This window comes from Penicillium hispanicum, assembly GCF_028827665.1.
Source record: "Penicillium hispanicum strain IBT 35686 chromosome Unknown utg000001l_segment0_segment0, whole genome shotgun sequence".
NCBI classification, from domain to species: domain Eukaryota; kingdom Fungi; phylum Ascomycota; class Eurotiomycetes; order Eurotiales; family Aspergillaceae; genus Penicillium; species Penicillium hispanicum.
Window position 1 is genome coordinate 2,821,825 of NW_026623193.1, and position 18,235 is coordinate 2,840,059.

General features: G+C 51.6%; 8 protein-coding genes across 8 annotated transcripts; 4 read left to right on the forward strand and 4 right to left on the reverse strand.

Moving 5' to 3' along the window:
* Positions 1 to 423: 423 nt before the first annotated feature.
* On the forward strand, positions 424 to 1,091 carry N7459_001079 (c-type cytochrome; the record flags this gene model as incomplete). The annotated part of the gene is made up of 4 exons (XM_056940264.1): positions 424 to 618; positions 688 to 846; positions 908 to 1,002; positions 1,067 to 1,091. The coding sequence occupies 4 exons, from the start codon at positions 424 to 426 to the stop codon at positions 1,089 to 1,091; spliced, it is 474 nt and encodes a 157-aa protein (XP_056804544.1).
* A 998-nt stretch (positions 1,092 to 2,089) lies between these two features.
* Positions 2,090 to 4,044, forward strand: N7459_001080 (uncharacterized protein; the record flags this gene model as incomplete). Its single annotated transcript, XM_056940265.1, has 2 exons — positions 2,090 to 2,627; positions 2,714 to 4,044. The coding sequence occupies 2 exons, from the start codon at positions 2,090 to 2,092 to the stop codon at positions 4,042 to 4,044; spliced, it is 1,869 nt and encodes a 622-aa protein (XP_056804545.1).
* Positions 4,045 to 4,517: 473 nt separating this feature from the next.
* N7459_001081 (uncharacterized protein) lies at positions 4,518 to 5,616 on the reverse strand (the record flags this gene model as incomplete). Its single annotated transcript, XM_056940266.1, has 3 exons — positions 4,518 to 4,927; positions 5,000 to 5,309; positions 5,380 to 5,616. 3 exons carry the CDS (start codon positions 5,614 to 5,616, stop codon positions 4,518 to 4,520), a joined length of 957 nt encoding a protein of 318 aa, XP_056804546.1.
* A 1,381-nt stretch (positions 5,617 to 6,997) lies between these two features.
* N7459_001082 (kinase-like protein) lies at positions 6,998 to 7,896 on the forward strand (the record flags this gene model as incomplete). Its single annotated transcript, XM_056940267.1, has 3 exons — positions 6,998 to 7,228; positions 7,327 to 7,579; positions 7,697 to 7,896. Coding segments are annotated over 3 exons (684 nt in total), but the record flags the coding sequence as incomplete, so codon positions are not given.
* Positions 7,897 to 8,172: 276 nt separating this feature from the next.
* N7459_001083 (uncharacterized protein) lies at positions 8,173 to 11,142 on the reverse strand (the record flags this gene model as incomplete). Its single annotated transcript, XM_056940268.1, has 1 exon — positions 8,173 to 11,142. The coding sequence occupies one exon, from the start codon at positions 11,140 to 11,142 to the stop codon at positions 8,173 to 8,175; it is 2,970 nt and encodes a 989-aa protein (XP_056804548.1).
* A 1,601-nt stretch (positions 11,143 to 12,743) lies between these two features.
* Positions 12,744 to 13,340, forward strand: N7459_001084 (uncharacterized protein; the record flags this gene model as incomplete). Its single annotated transcript, XM_056940269.1, has 1 exon — positions 12,744 to 13,340. One exon carries the CDS (start codon positions 12,744 to 12,746, stop codon positions 13,338 to 13,340), a length of 597 nt encoding a protein of 198 aa, XP_056804549.1.
* A 1,468-nt stretch (positions 13,341 to 14,808) lies between these two features.
* N7459_001085 (uncharacterized protein) lies at positions 14,809 to 16,052 on the reverse strand (the record flags this gene model as incomplete). Its single annotated transcript, XM_056940270.1, has 6 exons — positions 14,809 to 14,917; positions 14,985 to 15,091; positions 15,175 to 15,525; positions 15,583 to 15,670; positions 15,722 to 15,935; positions 15,995 to 16,052. The coding sequence occupies 6 exons, from the start codon at positions 16,050 to 16,052 to the stop codon at positions 14,809 to 14,811; spliced, it is 927 nt and encodes a 308-aa protein (XP_056804550.1).
* A 562-nt stretch (positions 16,053 to 16,614) lies between these two features.
* N7459_001086 (GNAT family N-acetyltransferase) lies at positions 16,615 to 17,273 on the reverse strand (the record flags this gene model as incomplete). Its single annotated transcript, XM_056940271.1, has 2 exons — positions 16,615 to 16,826; positions 16,880 to 17,273. The coding sequence occupies 2 exons, from the start codon at positions 17,271 to 17,273 to the stop codon at positions 16,615 to 16,617; spliced, it is 606 nt and encodes a 201-aa protein (XP_056804551.1).
* Between the last annotated feature and the right edge of the window lie 962 nt (positions 17,274 to 18,235).

Consider the following 18,235-nt stretch of genomic DNA (forward strand, 5'->3'; position numbering starts at 1 on the left):
TTGTCAATCTCTATATTCACTTCGCATCATGGGCAAGGACGCTTCTTTCGCTCCCGGTAAGCTTTCTCTTTGTTTCCTCTAGCTACCTCGCGCTCGATCTCGGTCTCGCCCGGTTTGGGGGGTTTAAGGGTGTGAGGGTCTGGTTCATGGCCATTGCGCTCTGAGGGTGCGCAGCAAATCAATGGATGGGGAAGAGAGAGTTGAGATTCAGCCATGCTCAATTAGCAAATGCTACTCTGTAACCAATGCCAGCGCGACTATTGTGCGGCCTTGGACTTCAGTTGCGACGGTCCGGGTTCATCTCTCACTCTCATCTCTCACCACCCATCCTCACCCTCAAACCTGCCACTCCTCCAATTGCATTGCACACCCAACCAAACCGTACAACCTGCTTTGCTTCCGACGCTCTGCGCCTCTCTCATCATGACGACCTTCGACGTGTTCTGCACCCTCCAGGTGATAGACATGCGTGAGGCTGAGCTTGAGGCCGCGAAAGCTGCAAAGGCAAAGGCCGAGGCCGAGGCTGCGGAGGCTGCTGCGATCAAGCCGAACGCCAACGAGGTGGCTAACAAACTGCTCCATCCAGGTGACTCTGCCAAGGGCGCCAAGCTTTTCCAGGTACGTCGCGACGGCGAATGCGAAGCAGATCCCAGTCGATGGATGGGAAACTGACGAAGAATCCTCTAGACTCGCTGCGCTCAGTGCCACACTGTCGAGAGCGGTGGTGGCCACAAGGTTGGCCCCAACCTGCACGGTCTGTTCGGCCGTAAGACTGGCCAGTCCGAGGGCTACGCCTACACCGACGCCAACAAGCAGGCCGGTGTCACCTGGGACGAGAACACTCTGGTGAGTCATGGCTTGAATCGCGAATCGTTGCTTCGCATGCTAATCCAAACCCTCTCTACAGTTCAAGTACCTCGAGAACCCCAAGAAGTTCATCCCTGGCACCAAGATGGCCTTCGGTGGCCTGAAGAAGGGCAAGGAACGCAACGACCTGATCACGTACGCTCCCCCAAGTTCCCGCAATACCACCGACCCATTCATGACTAACATCTCTGTCCTGCAGCTACCTCAAGGAATCGACCGCATAAATGATCTAACGTCTTTTCTATTCCCCCTCCCCACGGCATTTCGATTTCGTTCTCACACCCCCGACTCTGGGTTTCATAGACGTCTGGGATTGGTTTGGCGCCGTGGGCTGATTTCCGGGCATCCGAGGGACCGGGCATGTACTATTATCTGAGATTCACCATGGTTGACCCGCAATAGATCTGAATCTTTCTCTTCTCTCCACATTTGTTTTCTTTGTTTGCTGTAGTGGCTGCAGTTGCGCTGCAGGTACCGATCACCCAGCTCGGTCTCGGTAAGGCTGTCGATCGTACCCGGGGGAGGAACCGTGCAGGGGGGGGATGAATGGAACCTGTCGAGAATCCTGTTGGACCGATCGAGTGCTCATGCTGCTGTATGGATCGATCACATATCGACGTGTTTCAGAGAGGGCGGCGCCATCATTGGGCGGCAACGTCAGGCAGCGAGGCACTCGTACCGCGCAGGTTCCTCCCACAGCCTGCGCTCACCCACTCGTGACTCGCCCGGTACTTCTGCACATGACTCGGGCTGATTGGCCCAGCCTCCTCTCGCTGCTGCAGGAGTTCCTCCCGCATTGCTCGACGAGGCGTCTCTGATCTCTCTTCCTGGAAAGAATCGCTTTGTGCCGTCGTGTTCAAATATCCATGGTGCCCGTCGCCGCTCGTTCCTGTCCCGAGTATATTGAAGAAAACAAACAGCCGCAATCCCGCAAATACAACACCACTTTTCCCCCCAACTTTTTCGTCGTATCGCATCCTGTCGCATCGCACTCGTTGCCGCGCGCGGGGTACGATTGTCGCTCATTCTTCTCTGGCTCCTGTCCTCTTAACAATTCTCCGTATCGTGTAGCGCATGAGACATTGTCCCGGCGCTTCCACTAACCGCCCTCATTCCAGCCTCTAAACCCTCACAAACCGCGATCGCAAGTTCGAGCGTTGCGCTGCGTCGCTTCGACTCTCCCCTCGATCTGCAGCGCCCGCCTTGGGAGACGCCGTCCACAATGTTGGATGAGCTAGACAACGTCTTCGACGACCATCCGTCGCTGGATGCGTCGCTCGAGGACTTTGAGAACAACAGCAATGCACACCGCTCCCCACTCTTTGGGATGCCCTCGCAACACTCGGGCTTTCGGTCCGAAGAATCAGACGGTGAGATTGACGACCCGGCCCGGGTCGAGCGGTGGTCGCCGCCAGGTCTGCGCCAGCATGATTATGTCCAGGGCAGTGGCTGGTATCGCCATCAGCCCTATCCGCGCAAGGGCAACCTGAATGCCGAGCGCTTGGAGTTAAAGCCCACCGTTGGACTCAGCCTGTCGCCCTCGGTCTCGCGCGAACCAAGCCCGCAGTATGAGGATGCGCTCGAGGACCCCACCAAGGGCAAATCAAACGAAGACGCCGAGACGGGCGACGTCACCATCGCAGCCAATGTACCTCTGCCCGGGGATGCAGGCACCCCACAGACCGGCCAACCTTCAGGCGCCAGGCACACTAGTCCCGAAGATGACGGGTTGGGCTTTGGAGCGGAGAATCTGAGTAACTGTAGGCATCGTCTGCTCTGCGTGTGACGTCTCCTTCTATATGCAGTCGCAGAAACACTAACGTTGTTCTTGCCCATGGCTTTGAAGATATTCGTTTTGCGGTGCGTGCAGAAGTCCAGCATCGTGAGCCTATTGCTGCGATGCTTGGCTATCTGCGCAGCAAATTCGACCGGGTCACTAGTTCCAAGTCCAACACCACCTTGTCCATCGTGGTTCTTTTGGTCTCTATTGCCTTTATGCGCGCACTCTTTCTGCCCGGTCTGCCGCAATCTATCCCTGACTTGGTGAAGCTGTCCGGATTTGCGCGCTCCTTTGAACCACTGATCTACTACTCAGAGAACGGAGTCCAGCAGATTGGCACCCTGCAGGAGACGGGTGTCGCAGTGTGGGATCTAAGCGAGTCTGTGCGTGGAACGAACATGACCAGTGCACCGATCATTGTGCGCCAGCTAGATGAACTGTCCGACTCGCTCAAGTCGCTCTCGCTGGAGCTGACACGGTTCTTCGCCAACGTTGACTCGGACATCGACTCGATCTTGATTGTCATGGACTGGGCCAAACGCGAGCTGGAAACACTATCTGCTCAACCACCTAGTTCCTTACCCACCATCGTCTTCGACAATATGCACAACATGCTATCTCGCCTAGGCGCTCTCGAGCGCACCGCAGAGGTCTCTGATGGCGGCGTCGCTGCCACCTCGACTACTACCACCCCCCTTGGGCACGTCGTCATGGCCATGTTCGGACCAACATCCGCCCAACGCACCCGCGCCACTCTCACGCGGACATTTACCGAGTTCCTCTCGGTGCTGGAAGAATCCATCAACAGCGAATTAACCCACTCCACCGCACTCTTTGCCCTCTTCGAGTCCATCGACCGCCAATTCCTCAATCTGCAACGCACTGTGGTCCGCGAATCGGACGCCCAAGAGCGCGCCGAAGGCGAAATGCTCAGCTCGCTCTGGACACGCGTGCTCGGCCCGGATGCTGCAGCCGTTCGCAAGTATGACAAGAACAAGCGGCTCCTAGCCAACGTGCGCAGCCGCACCGTCGCCAACAAGCACCTCCTCGTCGACCATCGCGGCCGCCTCCTGACCCTCAAGGTGAACCTGGAGACCCTGCGCCGAAAACTGGTCAGCCCGCTCGTGCGCCGCAACGATTCGGTCAGCTTCCTGGGCCTGGAAGGCAGCGCCTCGGGTGCTGGCAACTCTGGCGCCGCGGGTCGTATGCTTGGCCCCGTAGAGGCTGTTATCGACGGCCAGATCCGCGGGCTGGAAGGGACATACGATTACCTCCGGTCGGTGCGGGAGCGCCAAAAGGCCAAGCTCATGGAGATGGTCTACGGCGCGGGTCGGAAACCCTCGACTTCGATGCTGGGTGGAATAGAGGGGCAGGGTGAGGCAATTGAAGGGGTATAGCGGCTTGATTTCCTTGAAGAATTCATCTCCTCGTCTCATCCTGCTGTTCGTTTCGCTTAGCATTGGTTCCGGTGTCATTTCACATTCTTCGTGGCGTTTACTTGGATCGAATGGGATGAATGGGATTCAATTACCGGACTGGCTGGCTTGCTCTGCGGTGTCGCGCATTTGGGTATAGTCATCCTGTGGACTCTATTCGGCTGGCGTTTCCCCGGTCTTGTCTTCTGCTGGTCTGTGGCTTCGGCGCATCCATCCTGGCGAATGGGGGGCGAGAGGACTTGTGCAAAGCAACGGGATAGGTGCACGGTGGTACATATTTGATTTATTGTTTTCTCTTTGGATAGGACCCTCGGATTAGGAACTCGAGGGATGTATTCCACTCATATATCCAAGTCTTGTAAATGGAGTGACATTTAAGCCTATACTATTCAAGCACTCCACAAATCATAAAAACATGTACCTACCATTTCCTCTCATGATTTGATCTGATTGTACAAGCCCATGACAAAGACCCTGCAATTATTGGTGATAATGTTATAGGACTTCTTGTTCATTTGCTCGGCAAGGGCTCTTCCCTTCTGCTTAATCTCAGCATCTGTGACCTCCTTCCCGATAGTGCCAAGGTATTCATATACAGAATCTGGTTCGAGATACCACGTTTTGGCGGAGTTAACACGTTCGAGGAAAGTGATATATTGTCCTCGTGGAGCTGTAATATCATAGCAATACGCATTCCATTTGATAGTGACCTTTTGGTCGACTGCGATAAGGCTGCAGTCCTCGGCGAATCTTTCATCGGGCTCGTCGTATACGAACTGAATGTGGCCTGCAACCAGGAGATAATGATCCGGGATCGTGATCCCGGCCACTTTTGTTGTAAGCTCTAGCAATTGAGTGGACTGTTAGTTCCTGAACGGGTCTTTCTCTGGCCGCGTGGGGAGAACCCTATACATACTCAACTTCATGGCGTGGCCGTCACCGTCATTCCATCCTGTGATTCTTTTGGCGTTCTCTTGGAGTTTGATGAACCTGGGGTCTCGAACGTATCTAGTTGTCGTCGGGACGCCGTTTCGTTTGACTTTCGTGGCGGGCTCATCGGTGGTTTCTGAAGGAGCATAGGTTGGATCTCCGTTGAGCGCTACTGTGATGACCGGAATTGGCTCGAGGAGCTCGAAAGAGGCGGGCTGGTATATTCCCGGTGCGTCGATTCCTAGCAGAGCCCATCCACCTTGAGTGCCATTGACCTCCTTCCTGTCGGGGCAGAACTGGAGTAGCCGTTGTTATTAGCTTCATGCTCGCGTCGCAGGAATTGATACAGGTTGGCTTCGTTCTTACCCAGCACTCGGGACCACCGACAATGGGCACCGGTGTCGCTTGTCCATTTGGCCCAGTTGTCGAGGTGTGCGTATTCCCAAAGACATTGGGGACGAAGGAGGGCGTGACGGAGACAGTCACCGGCTCGGCAGACGCAGGCGCGACAGGCGAGGCGGATGCAAGCGATGCCAAAGCCCCGAGCACCAGGCCAGAGACCATAGACAAGCCACTCTGGGCCGAAAGAGATATAGGCTGCATGGTTCAGGGTCTAGCACAGCAGGCGAAAACCGTAGGTAGGGATAATCGAGGTGGATATTTAGTCAACGAGTATGAGACAGGAAGCCGGGGCATTTATAACTGAGTGGTCCAGACATGGGACACCAAAACCTGGGTCCATTTCAACAATGGGTCGTTAAGACATGGATCACGTCGCAGGTCTAAAATTTTAGAGCCTTAACCCGATATCCTAAACAGAGCTATGTATGACCGTCAACGACGAGGCTGCAACTCGGTGCCCGTTTCCTAATCGGGCCAGTCCAGTGCATCCTAGCCCACTCCAACTTGCACATCTATGTGTCGCGCGATCAAGCTAAACCATTTAATTTATTTTGTGGGCATACATAGGACGTGCGGCTTATGCGCAGTCAGTAGTCTGGCGTGAAATGGGTGAACGCAATAGACTACGAAGCCCGATTCGATGGATCTCGAACAAGCTAACGGGCGCGAGTCTGTTCTCAATCGAGAACCTCTCGCGTTCACGGCTCTAAGAACCCTGTGTTGGCTATTCCGAGAAAATGCAAAAAGAATGCCTAATATCTCCGACCAGAAAACGAGACTCTCCTCGTCAGGAATGCTACTCTGTTACCGTGGTTATACCTCTATCACAGCTTCGACCTGTACAGAATTTACGCTCAAAGTCAAAACCGGTTCCGTCAGATGCGTCTAACATCAAAGGTAGCGGGGTCATTGATCATTCCTCGGACGAAGACTTCACGAGTAATTCAATCTGATCAAAACCATTAGACGTTGAGGACTCCTTAAGAGGAGAAACAAGGTCCTCTATGCTATTCCCACAACGCGTCCCTTGTTCATCGACTAGGCAGGACATTATTGCTAGGCAATGATCACTATTAAGACACAAGGATGAAATCCCACTTGCTCCACTCTGGTGCCCGACAATATCCCCCTTCCCCGCAACGAAGAGACTGCTCCCCTTGTTGATATGTCTCCATCTGGGGACCTCGGGATATTGAGCTAGATGATATAATCACTCAAGCTCAAGCTCAAGCCAAGCCCCTCGCAAGATCCCACTGAACCAATATTTGGGTCACGGCAACCTAGTACTTTCAATAATCCGTTCATTGAACAGTCACTCGCTGTTGTGTAGTTGTAGCTGTAAAGGGGAGAAGGGGGGTGCGTGGTAAATACAGTGGATTATCTATTTTGCGATGTTTAGTTTATATTGTATAATCCTGCTCATAAATTCGACGACCGACCACTATTCAATGGTCAATGGCCCAGCTGCACCGCGATACCCACGGACGATGTCGACCAATGCATAAGCACAGAGCGGGAAATGCAGGATGTAAAGTGCAATATCACAACCTCACATTACATCTTCCACTAACCTTGTTATAGACCCCCCCGGCCATCTCGCACAAATCACTCAATCCCGCTGAACAACGTGGCAGATGTCATACATTACGGATCAACAGCCGCTATATCTCGAGTCCGCCCAGGAGTCCTTCTGAAATTACCCTATGAACCAAATACAGAGGGTCCCCATGTTGGGAAGGTCAAGGAGAGCGTGGCTCATGCATTTTCTGTTGAGAAGCCTATCCTCGAGATGTTAGGGTCTCATCCTCGTATCGTGCAGTAAGTGGCTTTTGTTTTGGACGAATATTTGACTCGCGGATCGCCATTTGGCATGTACCCTAATGCGCGGCCTATAGATACCTAGGAAGGAAGCATCAAGGTATCTTTCTTGGGGAAGCAAGCCATGGGAGCCTGCAGGCTTATCTTGATAACAATAATTCGGCAATGCCGCTGTGTCTACGCAAGAAATGGTGTAAGCAAGCGTGTGAGGCCACTGACTACATACATAGCCGCGGAGTGATACATGCCGATATGCGGCCTGAGAACTTCCTTATCCATGAATCGACCGCTGGGAGTCTCGATTTACTGCTCTGTGACTTTGGCGGGGCAAAATGCGAGAAGCTGCGTCTCGACGGAAATCACCTCCCCGATGGCCCATTCTACGACCCAATTCAAGGAACCGAACGATCTCCTGCACTGGATATATTCAGCCTAGGCTCTATATTTTAAACGATAATGACAGGTTTATGGCCATACAGGTCGTCGAGTGGGCCTTTCAGTTCAGTGGAGGAAATGCTCGAATATACTACCAAGGTGAACGAACTCTTCCTCCAAGGGCAGTATCCTAGTGTGGCTGGCTTGGTTGGAGGAAACGTGATTATGGGCTGCTGGTTAAAGAAATACAAGACTGTGGGAGAAGTCCTTATAGCCGGCATCAACTAGCCAGCATCGAGCAACATCCACCGGCTTCTCTAGATCAGCACTAACCAACATTAACCGGCAATAACTAGGATTTTTAGATAGATTAAATCACTTAGTCATTTAAAATTGTGGCTTAAGCGCTTCGCTTCGCATACGTTCTGCGGTGCATCCCCTCAAAGATACTGTACATTTCACGCCCACGATATGGTCCAAAGTTATTCACTAGCTACGGCTCAGTGGGCAGATGTCGCTGAATGTGGTGCACAGAGAATTACGTATACTTGCATCACACGTTAATCATGCTAATGTCTGTCCCTCCCATCGATCTACAACATGACTCTCCCCTAGCGCTCCCTTGAGCACAATCACAAGATCGTCGACAGCTGACAGAAATTTCAAATATGAACTCACGGCTACGCAGTAGCGGCGATAGTTGTCGTTCCGTACTAGTGCCGTACTCAGCTCTGTGAACTGGCCCTTCGTTTCGTAGTATCGACCCAGGAATGGAGTAGGCAGATGACCTGGCAGAGGATCCCCGGCTTTAAGTGCCTGCTGGATTACCGCCAGAACGGTTGTGACAGCCGCAATGTTCTGTTCGTCCAGAATGCCGACTGTACGAACTAGGTGCTCCTGTAGGTCGAGAGGAAGGGTGCCGGAAAGGCTCAAAAGGTTCGCCAAGGCGTGGTTCATATCCTGGCAAAGGCCGTGCGTCAACCTGAGGGCTTGCCGGCTGAATAAATCCATATTGATCTCGAACTTTAGTACGCGGATTGGTTCCTGCAGGGAGAGGAGGCGCTCTGCAACTTCGAGGGATAACTGGTCCATGGCACAATTGCCAGAAATAGGGCTGTCTCGGTTCCAACGCGACAGCAGCAGCGTGTAGTTGTCTGAAAGCGTGCCGATTGTGTTTGATAGAGACTTGCGGACATGCTGGCTGGCCGTAGGCGGACGGGGAAAGATCTGTACAATAAAAGCGGCAACTAGTCCTAGCAGCACCGTTACTACTCTCTTGTAGAAGGCCTCGTAACCGTATCCAGGAAGGCCATATGCCTGTAGGTGCGTGGCGTCATAGCTGAAACCCAGAACCAGCACGAAGGTGATACCGGTCATAACCGTTGTCCCCGTTAGCGAGTGGGGAAGAAAGAGCCGGCACCACACCAGCCCAAGCGTTATGACGGCGGTGATAGTCGCAAGACCGTATGGATTTCCAGGGCCATGACCCGAGCCAATATACCAAGCCGCCATGCCCAACAGGCCTCCGACCACGGTGCCGGCGACACGTCCCAGGAGCGAGAAGAGGAAATCTGCCATGTAGACGAGCACCCCTATTTGAGCAGTGATGACCCCCCAGAGCCCCTTTTCACGATAGAAAAAACCCGCCGTGGATGGCAAGGATGCTGGAATAGCTGTGGCGATGGTGACTGCAACCATTCGTAGAGCATAGACGCCAGCCGGATTCGTTAGCCAACGGAAAGCGTGCCGGATGGCCCTGATGGGAAATCCCGATTTCCCAGATGTTCTGCAGCCACGATTGATACGCAATGACCGATAAATGGCTGCGGCATCTTGTTTCCCTGTTTGGGAGTCCTCATCGGCCCCCAAAAATGGCATAGACAGTGGGACTCCTCGAAACCCATTCGATAGCCACGACAGAGCATAGCGTGGTCCAGTGGGTAACCAGAGGTGTTCTCGCGTGCGGCATTTTGACAACTGAAGGACATGAGCGAGAAGTCGTTCTGCAGCTGTCACACATTCAAGAATGCGTTCCTCGATCACCATTCCCAATATCAGGCTGCGAAGTGAATGTGGGCCGAGGTGTTCGGTAGCCTTCAGGTGCCCATCTTCATCAAAGAGATCCGCATGGCATTCAATCAATTGGTTGGTCGTCTCGGTTGCTGACGTGCTTCTGGCGGAACGCAATCGATCAAGAATTTGTTCTCCCTGGGTCAATATCCGGTCAAACTGTTCTGGCGAAGTCCAAGGGAACCATCGATGAGAGTTGACATATTGAAAACTCTCTGCAATGATGCCAAGGGCCTCTGAGTACACTTGGAGCACTTCGGCCGTGCATCTGTTCAGTGACTCTGCTGTGTGCGAACGAAGCACGCCCACATCTGGCGCCTTCCATGCAAGCATCACATTTGCGGTTTCCTGGAATTGACGATGCCCAATCCCACATGGCCTCTGCTCAGCGCTACCCTCACTCTGCACCTGGCCCGATGCAACATTGTCGACCTTGTGCTCAAATTCCACTCGAGCAATATGGAAATCAAGCAGTGCCAACTGAGCAGTCATTAGCTGCCGCATAGGCCCATTTAAACTGTGTACGTCCTCCGCACTCCAACGACCGCGGGAGAGATCCAATGGTAGGAATGCCAGCATGGACTGCATCGTCTTAAAGACAGCGATGGTCTTCGCTCTCGTAGACTGCAACTGGGAAAGTTCCACAGGGACCCCAGCCAGTCGGGCTCGCGTAAATCGTAAGGATTTTCGTCCCATGGAGACAATGTCATCCATTTTTTCCAGTACGGCGTGGGACGTGGACTGGGGGAATAATAGTATACAGGAGACGATGCCCAGACCAATCCCTATTGCGCCAGGCAAAACAAGAACCTTGCCAAGCTCTGCTGTGAATGAAGGCAATGTCGGGCCGTAGAGAAGGAAAAGGTCCATTACTATATTGCCGAAGACCTCACCAGGAGCAAACTTGGGGTTGGCAACTCGTATCCGGGCCATCGTATATACGAAGACGCAACTCATCACGTAGAATATAACGGTGACTCGGGCATCCAGCATAAACCCCTCACGAACGAGCTTTTCCGCTATCCAGGACACACTTTTGTCGGAATGATGAGATTGTACAATGGCCTGTTGCTCTAATCTTTGGACCAGAGCCTGAGTCTGCGAATCCGGTCGTGCCGCCCGGGCTGCTTTCATTGTGAGAAGCCCCCAAACCCATGCCGAACACATGCCAACCAGCAAGGAAAAGGCCCCCAACAGATAGAGGGAAAGTACGCCGGCGGGGGGCATGAGATAGAGCACCAACGGACCAAAAAAAGTGGCGATACCGACGCTGTCGAATGACGGTCTAATGAACATCAAAAGCGACGACACCCAGATAGCAACCCAGCAACGAAAAACCGGCTTGAGGTCGCGCATATTGAAATGGTCTAGCCATGCCGAGAGCGTGAGTTGGCGACGCGGCAGGGACGATGTTTGAGAATGAAGATTATCGTCCTCGATGGTTTCAGACTCGTCTTGAGGCATTTTGCGATCAACGTATATAGCAAAACACCTATCAGATCTCAACAGGTGTCGAATGAGTTGGGTGACAGGTTGAGAGCCATGGCTCAGAGCTTTGGGAATATATATGTTTGTAGTTATTCCAGTCGCGGACCGTCCCGAGGTCCTCGGCCCGGCTTGGCGTCATCCAACCGGGATGCCGAGGTTGAGCGGTCTTTGATAGATTGACTGCAGAGAGCCAGAGCAGCACTAAGCCCGAACAGGGAGTCACTGTGGGCGCCATACCGGAAGATGCGCAAGACGGGAGTGGGAGCCATTTGTGGCCCTCTACTTGCAGTCTGGTAGAATACTATATATATTGATGGTAGGATGCCCGAAGATTTGGGCACCCACCCCCTCCCCACGGCGCGGTGTAGATAGCTCTCCATTATGTGGGGTCAAACAGGGGACATGGATATTGGTTAATCCATCCCATTCTCAAAGCAATCTATGTCTCCTGTAAGGTAAGTATAAGGTTGAAAGTGTTCCAGCCGGAAGAATAGTTGACTTGATACCGAGTGAATATATATATTATGTAGACTGATTCATCTATGACATACTTTAATCAACTAGATTATACTTATTTGCATTGGCTGATCCATTCAAATTCTCCTATTCTGTCAGTTACTATAGATCGATCAGGTGACCAGTTGAATATATGTCGGAATGAGTGTGTGGAGACTCGCATTAATATTTTATCCAATTCCAAGCCCCTAAATGGGCAGATTGGGCGGAATAGCAACAGAGACTTCCCCTTGATTCCAATTGGCCGGGTCGCTCCATACCCTAATAGAATAGCTAGTATAGGCTAGTTGTTACTTATTTAATACCCTATAGACTAGTCCTAATATAGCAAATCATGCGACCCCGAAAGGTTCTAATAGGTCTTAAATTTGGACGCCAAAGAGGCTCGAGGGATTTTGCCAGTCTTGTCGTCCTCAACTATACTAGATACATATCATATAGTTAGATCCGCCCTGGCGTAGGAAATCGTTTTATTTAAGGTTTCGGTATAGGGGTGTATAACTTAACGGGTTCACTGTAGACCCCTGATCTGGCCCCAGGTACACGAATTTGCGCAGTAATATGTGGATAGCTATGGTGCGAACACGCTTACCATGTATGGAAGGCTACAGTCTTGGAAATTCCGGGTTGCTCCGAAAATTTATCAGCCTTCGGTTGAGCAAGAAGAATATCAATGCCGGTGATTAAAACGGCTTTCTCCTTGGAGCTCACTTCTATATGAAGCTATACTATATCGCAAGCCCCTATAACCCCCCTCGTTTCTACTGCCCTCTCCTTACTCCGTTTGGGTATATGGGGCTCATTCTTCCAGGGGCCACCCACAGGATTTCCTAGTCATTCCTCCAAGGCTGAGACGCCGAATGAAATTTATTCTCCTATAAATTGCAGATGGCCACTCTGGTGTTATGAACCTGATGATCGCGTATTTGCCCACCCCCGATTCCCAAGACTCCCCCTGAGAAGAAATCTCTCTCGCTCAGGATAGGGTTAACTGAAGCCCGCAGTTCGCTCTCGGTTCAAAGCCTCTGTTCGTCGTCTCGATGAGCTAGTCGTCCAGCAAGATGAGAGACTTTGCGAAGGCATTATCGATCACTCTCCTTGCTCTAGGCAATAGTGCCCACGCCTGGTACCTGGATCAATCATGCGTCAAGCCGAAACGGAGCTATTCCTCTTGTGACAACCCGGAATATCTGCCAGATATGTCAGCACTTGTGACAGCTACCGTGACAAGCGCATTTGAACTGGCAGGGATTGGGAGGGACACTCTGAATACCCTCAAGAATGGTAAAGGAAGTCAGGCTCAAATCGACCTTCTAGACTTTATGTTTGGATTTGCGGTCAAAGACAACAAGGCTGAGCACACGGGCTACCTTGACACCGTGACTTCGGTGTTCGAGCAGGTTCTGGACTTCAAAAAAAACAAGGACGGGTCTCCATCCGCACAAACCGGATCCTATCCAGTCGGCGAGGTCGTCGTGTTCTGTGATTATACTCGTTATAGAGAGAACGTCGACTGTTCCGGATACGACAGCCCGGGTAACGCCTGTGACACTGTTTTGCAGATGGAAGTGGCAATGAGCGACCTGTACCATAACTGTAAAAACCCATCATTCACTGATGACGATGCTTATGTGCGGCCACTCCCCTGTCCTTTTTGATGAGATATATTTCACCCTGGGCTTATCTTTACCACTTAACAGGGATACACCATCAACACATTCGGCTATATGAGTTCGAGCGTCCAATTATGCCAATGGCACCTCGAGTCATATTACTACTACCAATTCAGATTCTGGGTTAGCACGCCAATTCAAGATATACCTAATTTGGGATCTTGCCTGATTGCTTTTTCTTTTCCAGAGAGACACAGCCAGAGGCGGCATACTGACAGGAGCCGGGGATATATCGGACCCAAAGAAAACTCCTGGAATGGATATCGCGACCGTTTACGATACCCAGGTCCTGCACGAGCTCACACACGCTATTCTACGAGACTTCACTCGTGATGTCGCTGACATACACTCATACGGTAACTTATCATGATCTAACCATCCTGAGGTAACAAACGCTGATATACGCTTTTAGGCTGGATCAACTGCGAGAAAATCTCCTCAAATTCGAAAGATCTGAGCGCCCTCAAGGATCATTCAATGGCATCCTACAACAATGCAGAGAACTATGCCAAATTTGCTCTAGGTATGACTTGACTACGCTCGTTGTTTATCTACACGAGTACTGATCTCCATGATCGTAATAGGTTCCGCTCTGATTTCACCACCAAGCGACCTCGAAATTATCCCGCAACGTGTTAATAGAGATGGAAGTGTCGTTGTGATGCAAACTAATACGCAATCAAAGCGAGGGCATCTTGTAGACGAGGATCCAGGCTCTGTTTTGGAAAGTACCAACGCAACATCAATGATGGTAAGTGAGAGGGAACACACGGCACTTTGGATCCCAGATGTTGACACAACAACAATCAGATGGCACGGAAGAAAAGAAGAGCAGCATCTCATAGTACCTATTATGACGGGCCGTATACTATGATCGGCGATTATAGTACTGATGGTAACTCGGAAGATTGGTTCGAAGAGCAACAATCTCTTCTGTCTCGTCTCGCTACGATGACGTCTACCGAACAGCCGATCCACACAAGCAGGCCTACAGCTTCATAGGATTGCATGGAGACACTTGGACAAAGAAAAGCTTAGTGGCAATTTTCCTGTGCCTGAATCCTGAACGTCTGTCTTACTTCTAGCGAGGCTTTCCCCTGCACTGTACTCAAAAATAGAGAATATTCAAGACAATCAGATTGATTGTTCTATTAATTTTCATCCATCGGACAACAATTCCGCTTTTCCTCATTGATTTTTTAACTATCTGATGGCGACGGGGATCTCGATCCCAGATGAGATATAAGGCGCCGAAGAAGCAGAAGAAAAGAGGAAAATTAACGCGAGAACTTGACAAAACAGAGTGCACTGGGAAGAAGAAAAAAGAGCTAAGGAACACAGCTATCTACATCACACGAGGTGGCTGCCTATCATCCCAGACATCCGCCATCACTATCTCAAGGGATTAGTAGCATAAAATCATGTAGGGCTGCTGCAAAGGTCTCTCAGAATGTTAAATACCAACGCCAAGCTTCTTCATTTCGTTCTTACACCATTCCCAGAGCTGATCTCCAAATGCATCATCACTGCATTGGGGATGAGGAAGTTTTGATCCAATTTTCCTATAAATTCTGTTAGCCAAGTACGGGAATTCGTAAGTGCATCCCCATAGTTGAAATAGACACCTACGCCAGAGGCACCATATAAGATCCATTTTCCTTCCCAGTAAGAGAAGGTGCAGTGCCAGCATAGAGCTGGGTCAATGCCCCATAAGAAACAGGCTTAAAAACGATTCTCTGTATTTTGCAATCAGGTTAGCAAATCATCCCATTCTCTTCGTCATTGACGGCCTGCAAGGTCCATCCTGCAATCAACGCACATTCAAAACCCACAACACGGGACCCGGGATCCTCAGCTCGCGAATAAGATTACTCTGCACGGGACCAGGATGTGGTGCGAAGCTTAGGATATGGGGATGCCGCTTTGCGAACTGGCGAGTGAGTAGCACCACGCCGATCTTGGAGTGTCCGTAGCATTGAAACGGGGACATTCCTGCGCCGATTGTTGGATCATGTAATGGGATACCTGCCCGAGAGGCCTGTCCTGCTCCACTGGACGCGGTGTTGATGATTCTGACTGTCCCTGGCGGAGACGAGGATGCGGTTGATTCGAGCGTTGGCAGGAGGGCTTGGGTGAAAACGAAGAGGGCAAGGGTGTTCACCGCGAAGATCTTGAGTTTGGGGTGTCGTTAGCCTTGGGATAATTGAGAGGAGACACGGTGCAGTACATATTCGTATCCGTCGGATGAGACTTTGCCTTTTGGTGTGCCCATCACACCAGCTGTGTTGTATAAGATGTGCAAGTCCTTCTCCTGGCTGTTTTCCGGTTAGTATCATGTGTCTGCCAGGGCTCCCATGGAACGATACGCAGTGAATCTGTCAGCACCTCTCTTTGCTCTGGCAAGACTGGAAAGATCCAGCTCAAGAAAGCAAATGTTGGCGGTGGGAATCCCCGGATTCATTCTGTGGATTTCGGAGAGCGCGGCTTCGTATTTCTCACGGGTCCGACAGGCGAGGTAGACGTGGGCATTCCTGCGAGCGAGCACCTTGGCCGTTTGAAGACCTATGCCAGAGTTACCACCTAAGGGATGCAGTCCGTTCAGCAGATTGCTAGGCGTTCAACCAAGAGGTAGGATTCACCGGTGACAATCGCAATCTTCCCGGACAAGTCGGGAATGTCTGACTCGGAGAATGCCATGGTAAATGGTCTTCTGTCACTGCGGTAGAGTGGCATGAAGGAGATGGCCTTTAAATATTCTACTGAGCTCTGCTTCCAACGCAGATTAAGTCCATGAGCGAGTATCTAAAACCCGCAACACTGCATCTGATTGACAATCCAGCCAATCAAAGCGAGGATCGGAGTTAAGCAGTGGGCAAATCCGCACACCTGCATTAGTGTCTCCCCCCGTTGAACCAATCAGATGAAAAGCCAGTGGGTGGAAGCCGATGCAGCAGGGTTTCCGTGAGATGGGATTTGTATACTTGAATGATTGGACTCGATGGATGCGAGGAAATCACCTTACTCTTCGACGTGGTTGATCGGTCTCTACCTTGATGCGCGGCACTCGGCATTTGGGTCAAATTCGGTCTTGAGTTTGTGGCTTCACGCCCAGCTTTGACATGGAGCATTTGGACATCACTGTGGGAAGTGGAGGCACCTTGAGAATTTAAATGCACGTTGAACCTCTCATTTGAATTGATATTTTGCAGGAGAGCAGACTCAGTCCGATTTGCCATTCCGTTGCCTCTGCAACGTGCCATCAATTCAAGCCGCGGGCCATTGAGGCGATGTCTTCGCCGGGGTTGCTGTAGTCCACGAACCCAAACTTCGCATACAACGGTGCACCGTCCTTACTGGCATCGACGTACGCCGTCATGCCATTAGCGTCGGCCAAGTCGCAGCCCCATTTGACGAGCATTGAGCCCGCGCCGCGTCGCTGGTAGTCCGGGTGTGTTGCCACCGTGTCCAGATCTTCATGGTCAGTCCGTATGGCTCGGTGTCGGGGATCCCAGCGGAACACGTACAATAATGCTTTTGGTCACCCATGACCCGTTTTCGGTTCGCCTCTTCTTTCAGGAAGAATTCGTCGCAAAGCCCGCCGGGCATCTCCTCGTGCCAGGGCGGATAGCGACGGCCGCGCTCCTCGGGCATGGAGAGATCCCATTTCGCATAGGCTGCGATCCGCGGTCGGCCCTGATCGTCTTTGGCTTGAGTGTCCACAACCTTAATGTATCGCTGGAAGGGCTTGTTGAGCAGGTCGTGACGATTGGCGTCCTCCAGCCACTGGCGCACCGCAGGGGTGTTGGGAAAGACGCGGCGGAGGATGGGGTCCGAGAATGCCGCGAACCAGAGCTCTGTGAGCGCGGCATTGTCCTCGATGGTGAGTGGTTCGAGTCGGAGGTTGCTCGATGAGGCCATGGTCGAGAATCCTGGTCGGGGAGGATTGCAAGTTGAATCGTCTTGGGTAAGTATTCCGCGTCTTGCGGGGGAGCCTAATTTAAGCAGGGCGTACTGGAGCGCTTATCGCGCGCAGACCCCACGTCGCGCAGGATTACGTGGTACTGCTCGAGGCATAAATATACATCATCTCGGCGAAGGCATAGCCGCATAGCCTTGGGTGTGCTGGTGCTGGTAGGAAAGCAATTCGATTGATCATAGACGTCAACCTGGCGTGTTTCGAGGAAGAGAAAGTCACTTTCAGCAATATGGATGCCATTTCCTTCTTCATTTACGATCTGAGGAAGGAAGCGAGGATCTGCACACGCCTGATGCTGGTCAGAGGAGCCGAGTGGTCTCGAGACGGAAGCGAGCAGAGGAACGGTTGATGGCGCTGGGGAGAGGAGAAAGGAGGAAGAAGGAAGACGGAAGAAGGAAGCGAAGAACTGCGCAGCACAAAAAGAGGGCTGCCTAAGGCATGGAACTGCCACCTCTCTTCCACGGTCCTGCACTAACTATTGATATATGACTTGTTTTGTAATTTTTCGACTGTTCCTCTCCCATAACACGTGGTCGTATATCACTCAAATACCATTGCGGCGTCTTCGTGGGGGTCTTCTGTGGACACGTCCAGTCATTGGGAAGAGGAGATAGAATTCTAAAGGCTACATAACCCTCTTCACTGTGGATTGCGTAGGAACATGGATTGACAAGCGTTAAACAATCATGCCTGCTGCTATATGACGCTGGAATGATTTTTGCCATTCATTTTGCATTTCCGTCCTCTCACACCTGCGACTTGCGTCACCGGGTTCGCTGTCTATAATAAGGTTCGACTGTGGTCCGACGATCATATCCATCCATGTCTAGTTAAATGAGGACCATCCTGGATGATCAGTCTAGAATCATCGTGTTGCCGGTATAGGTCTCACATGGCCATTGAC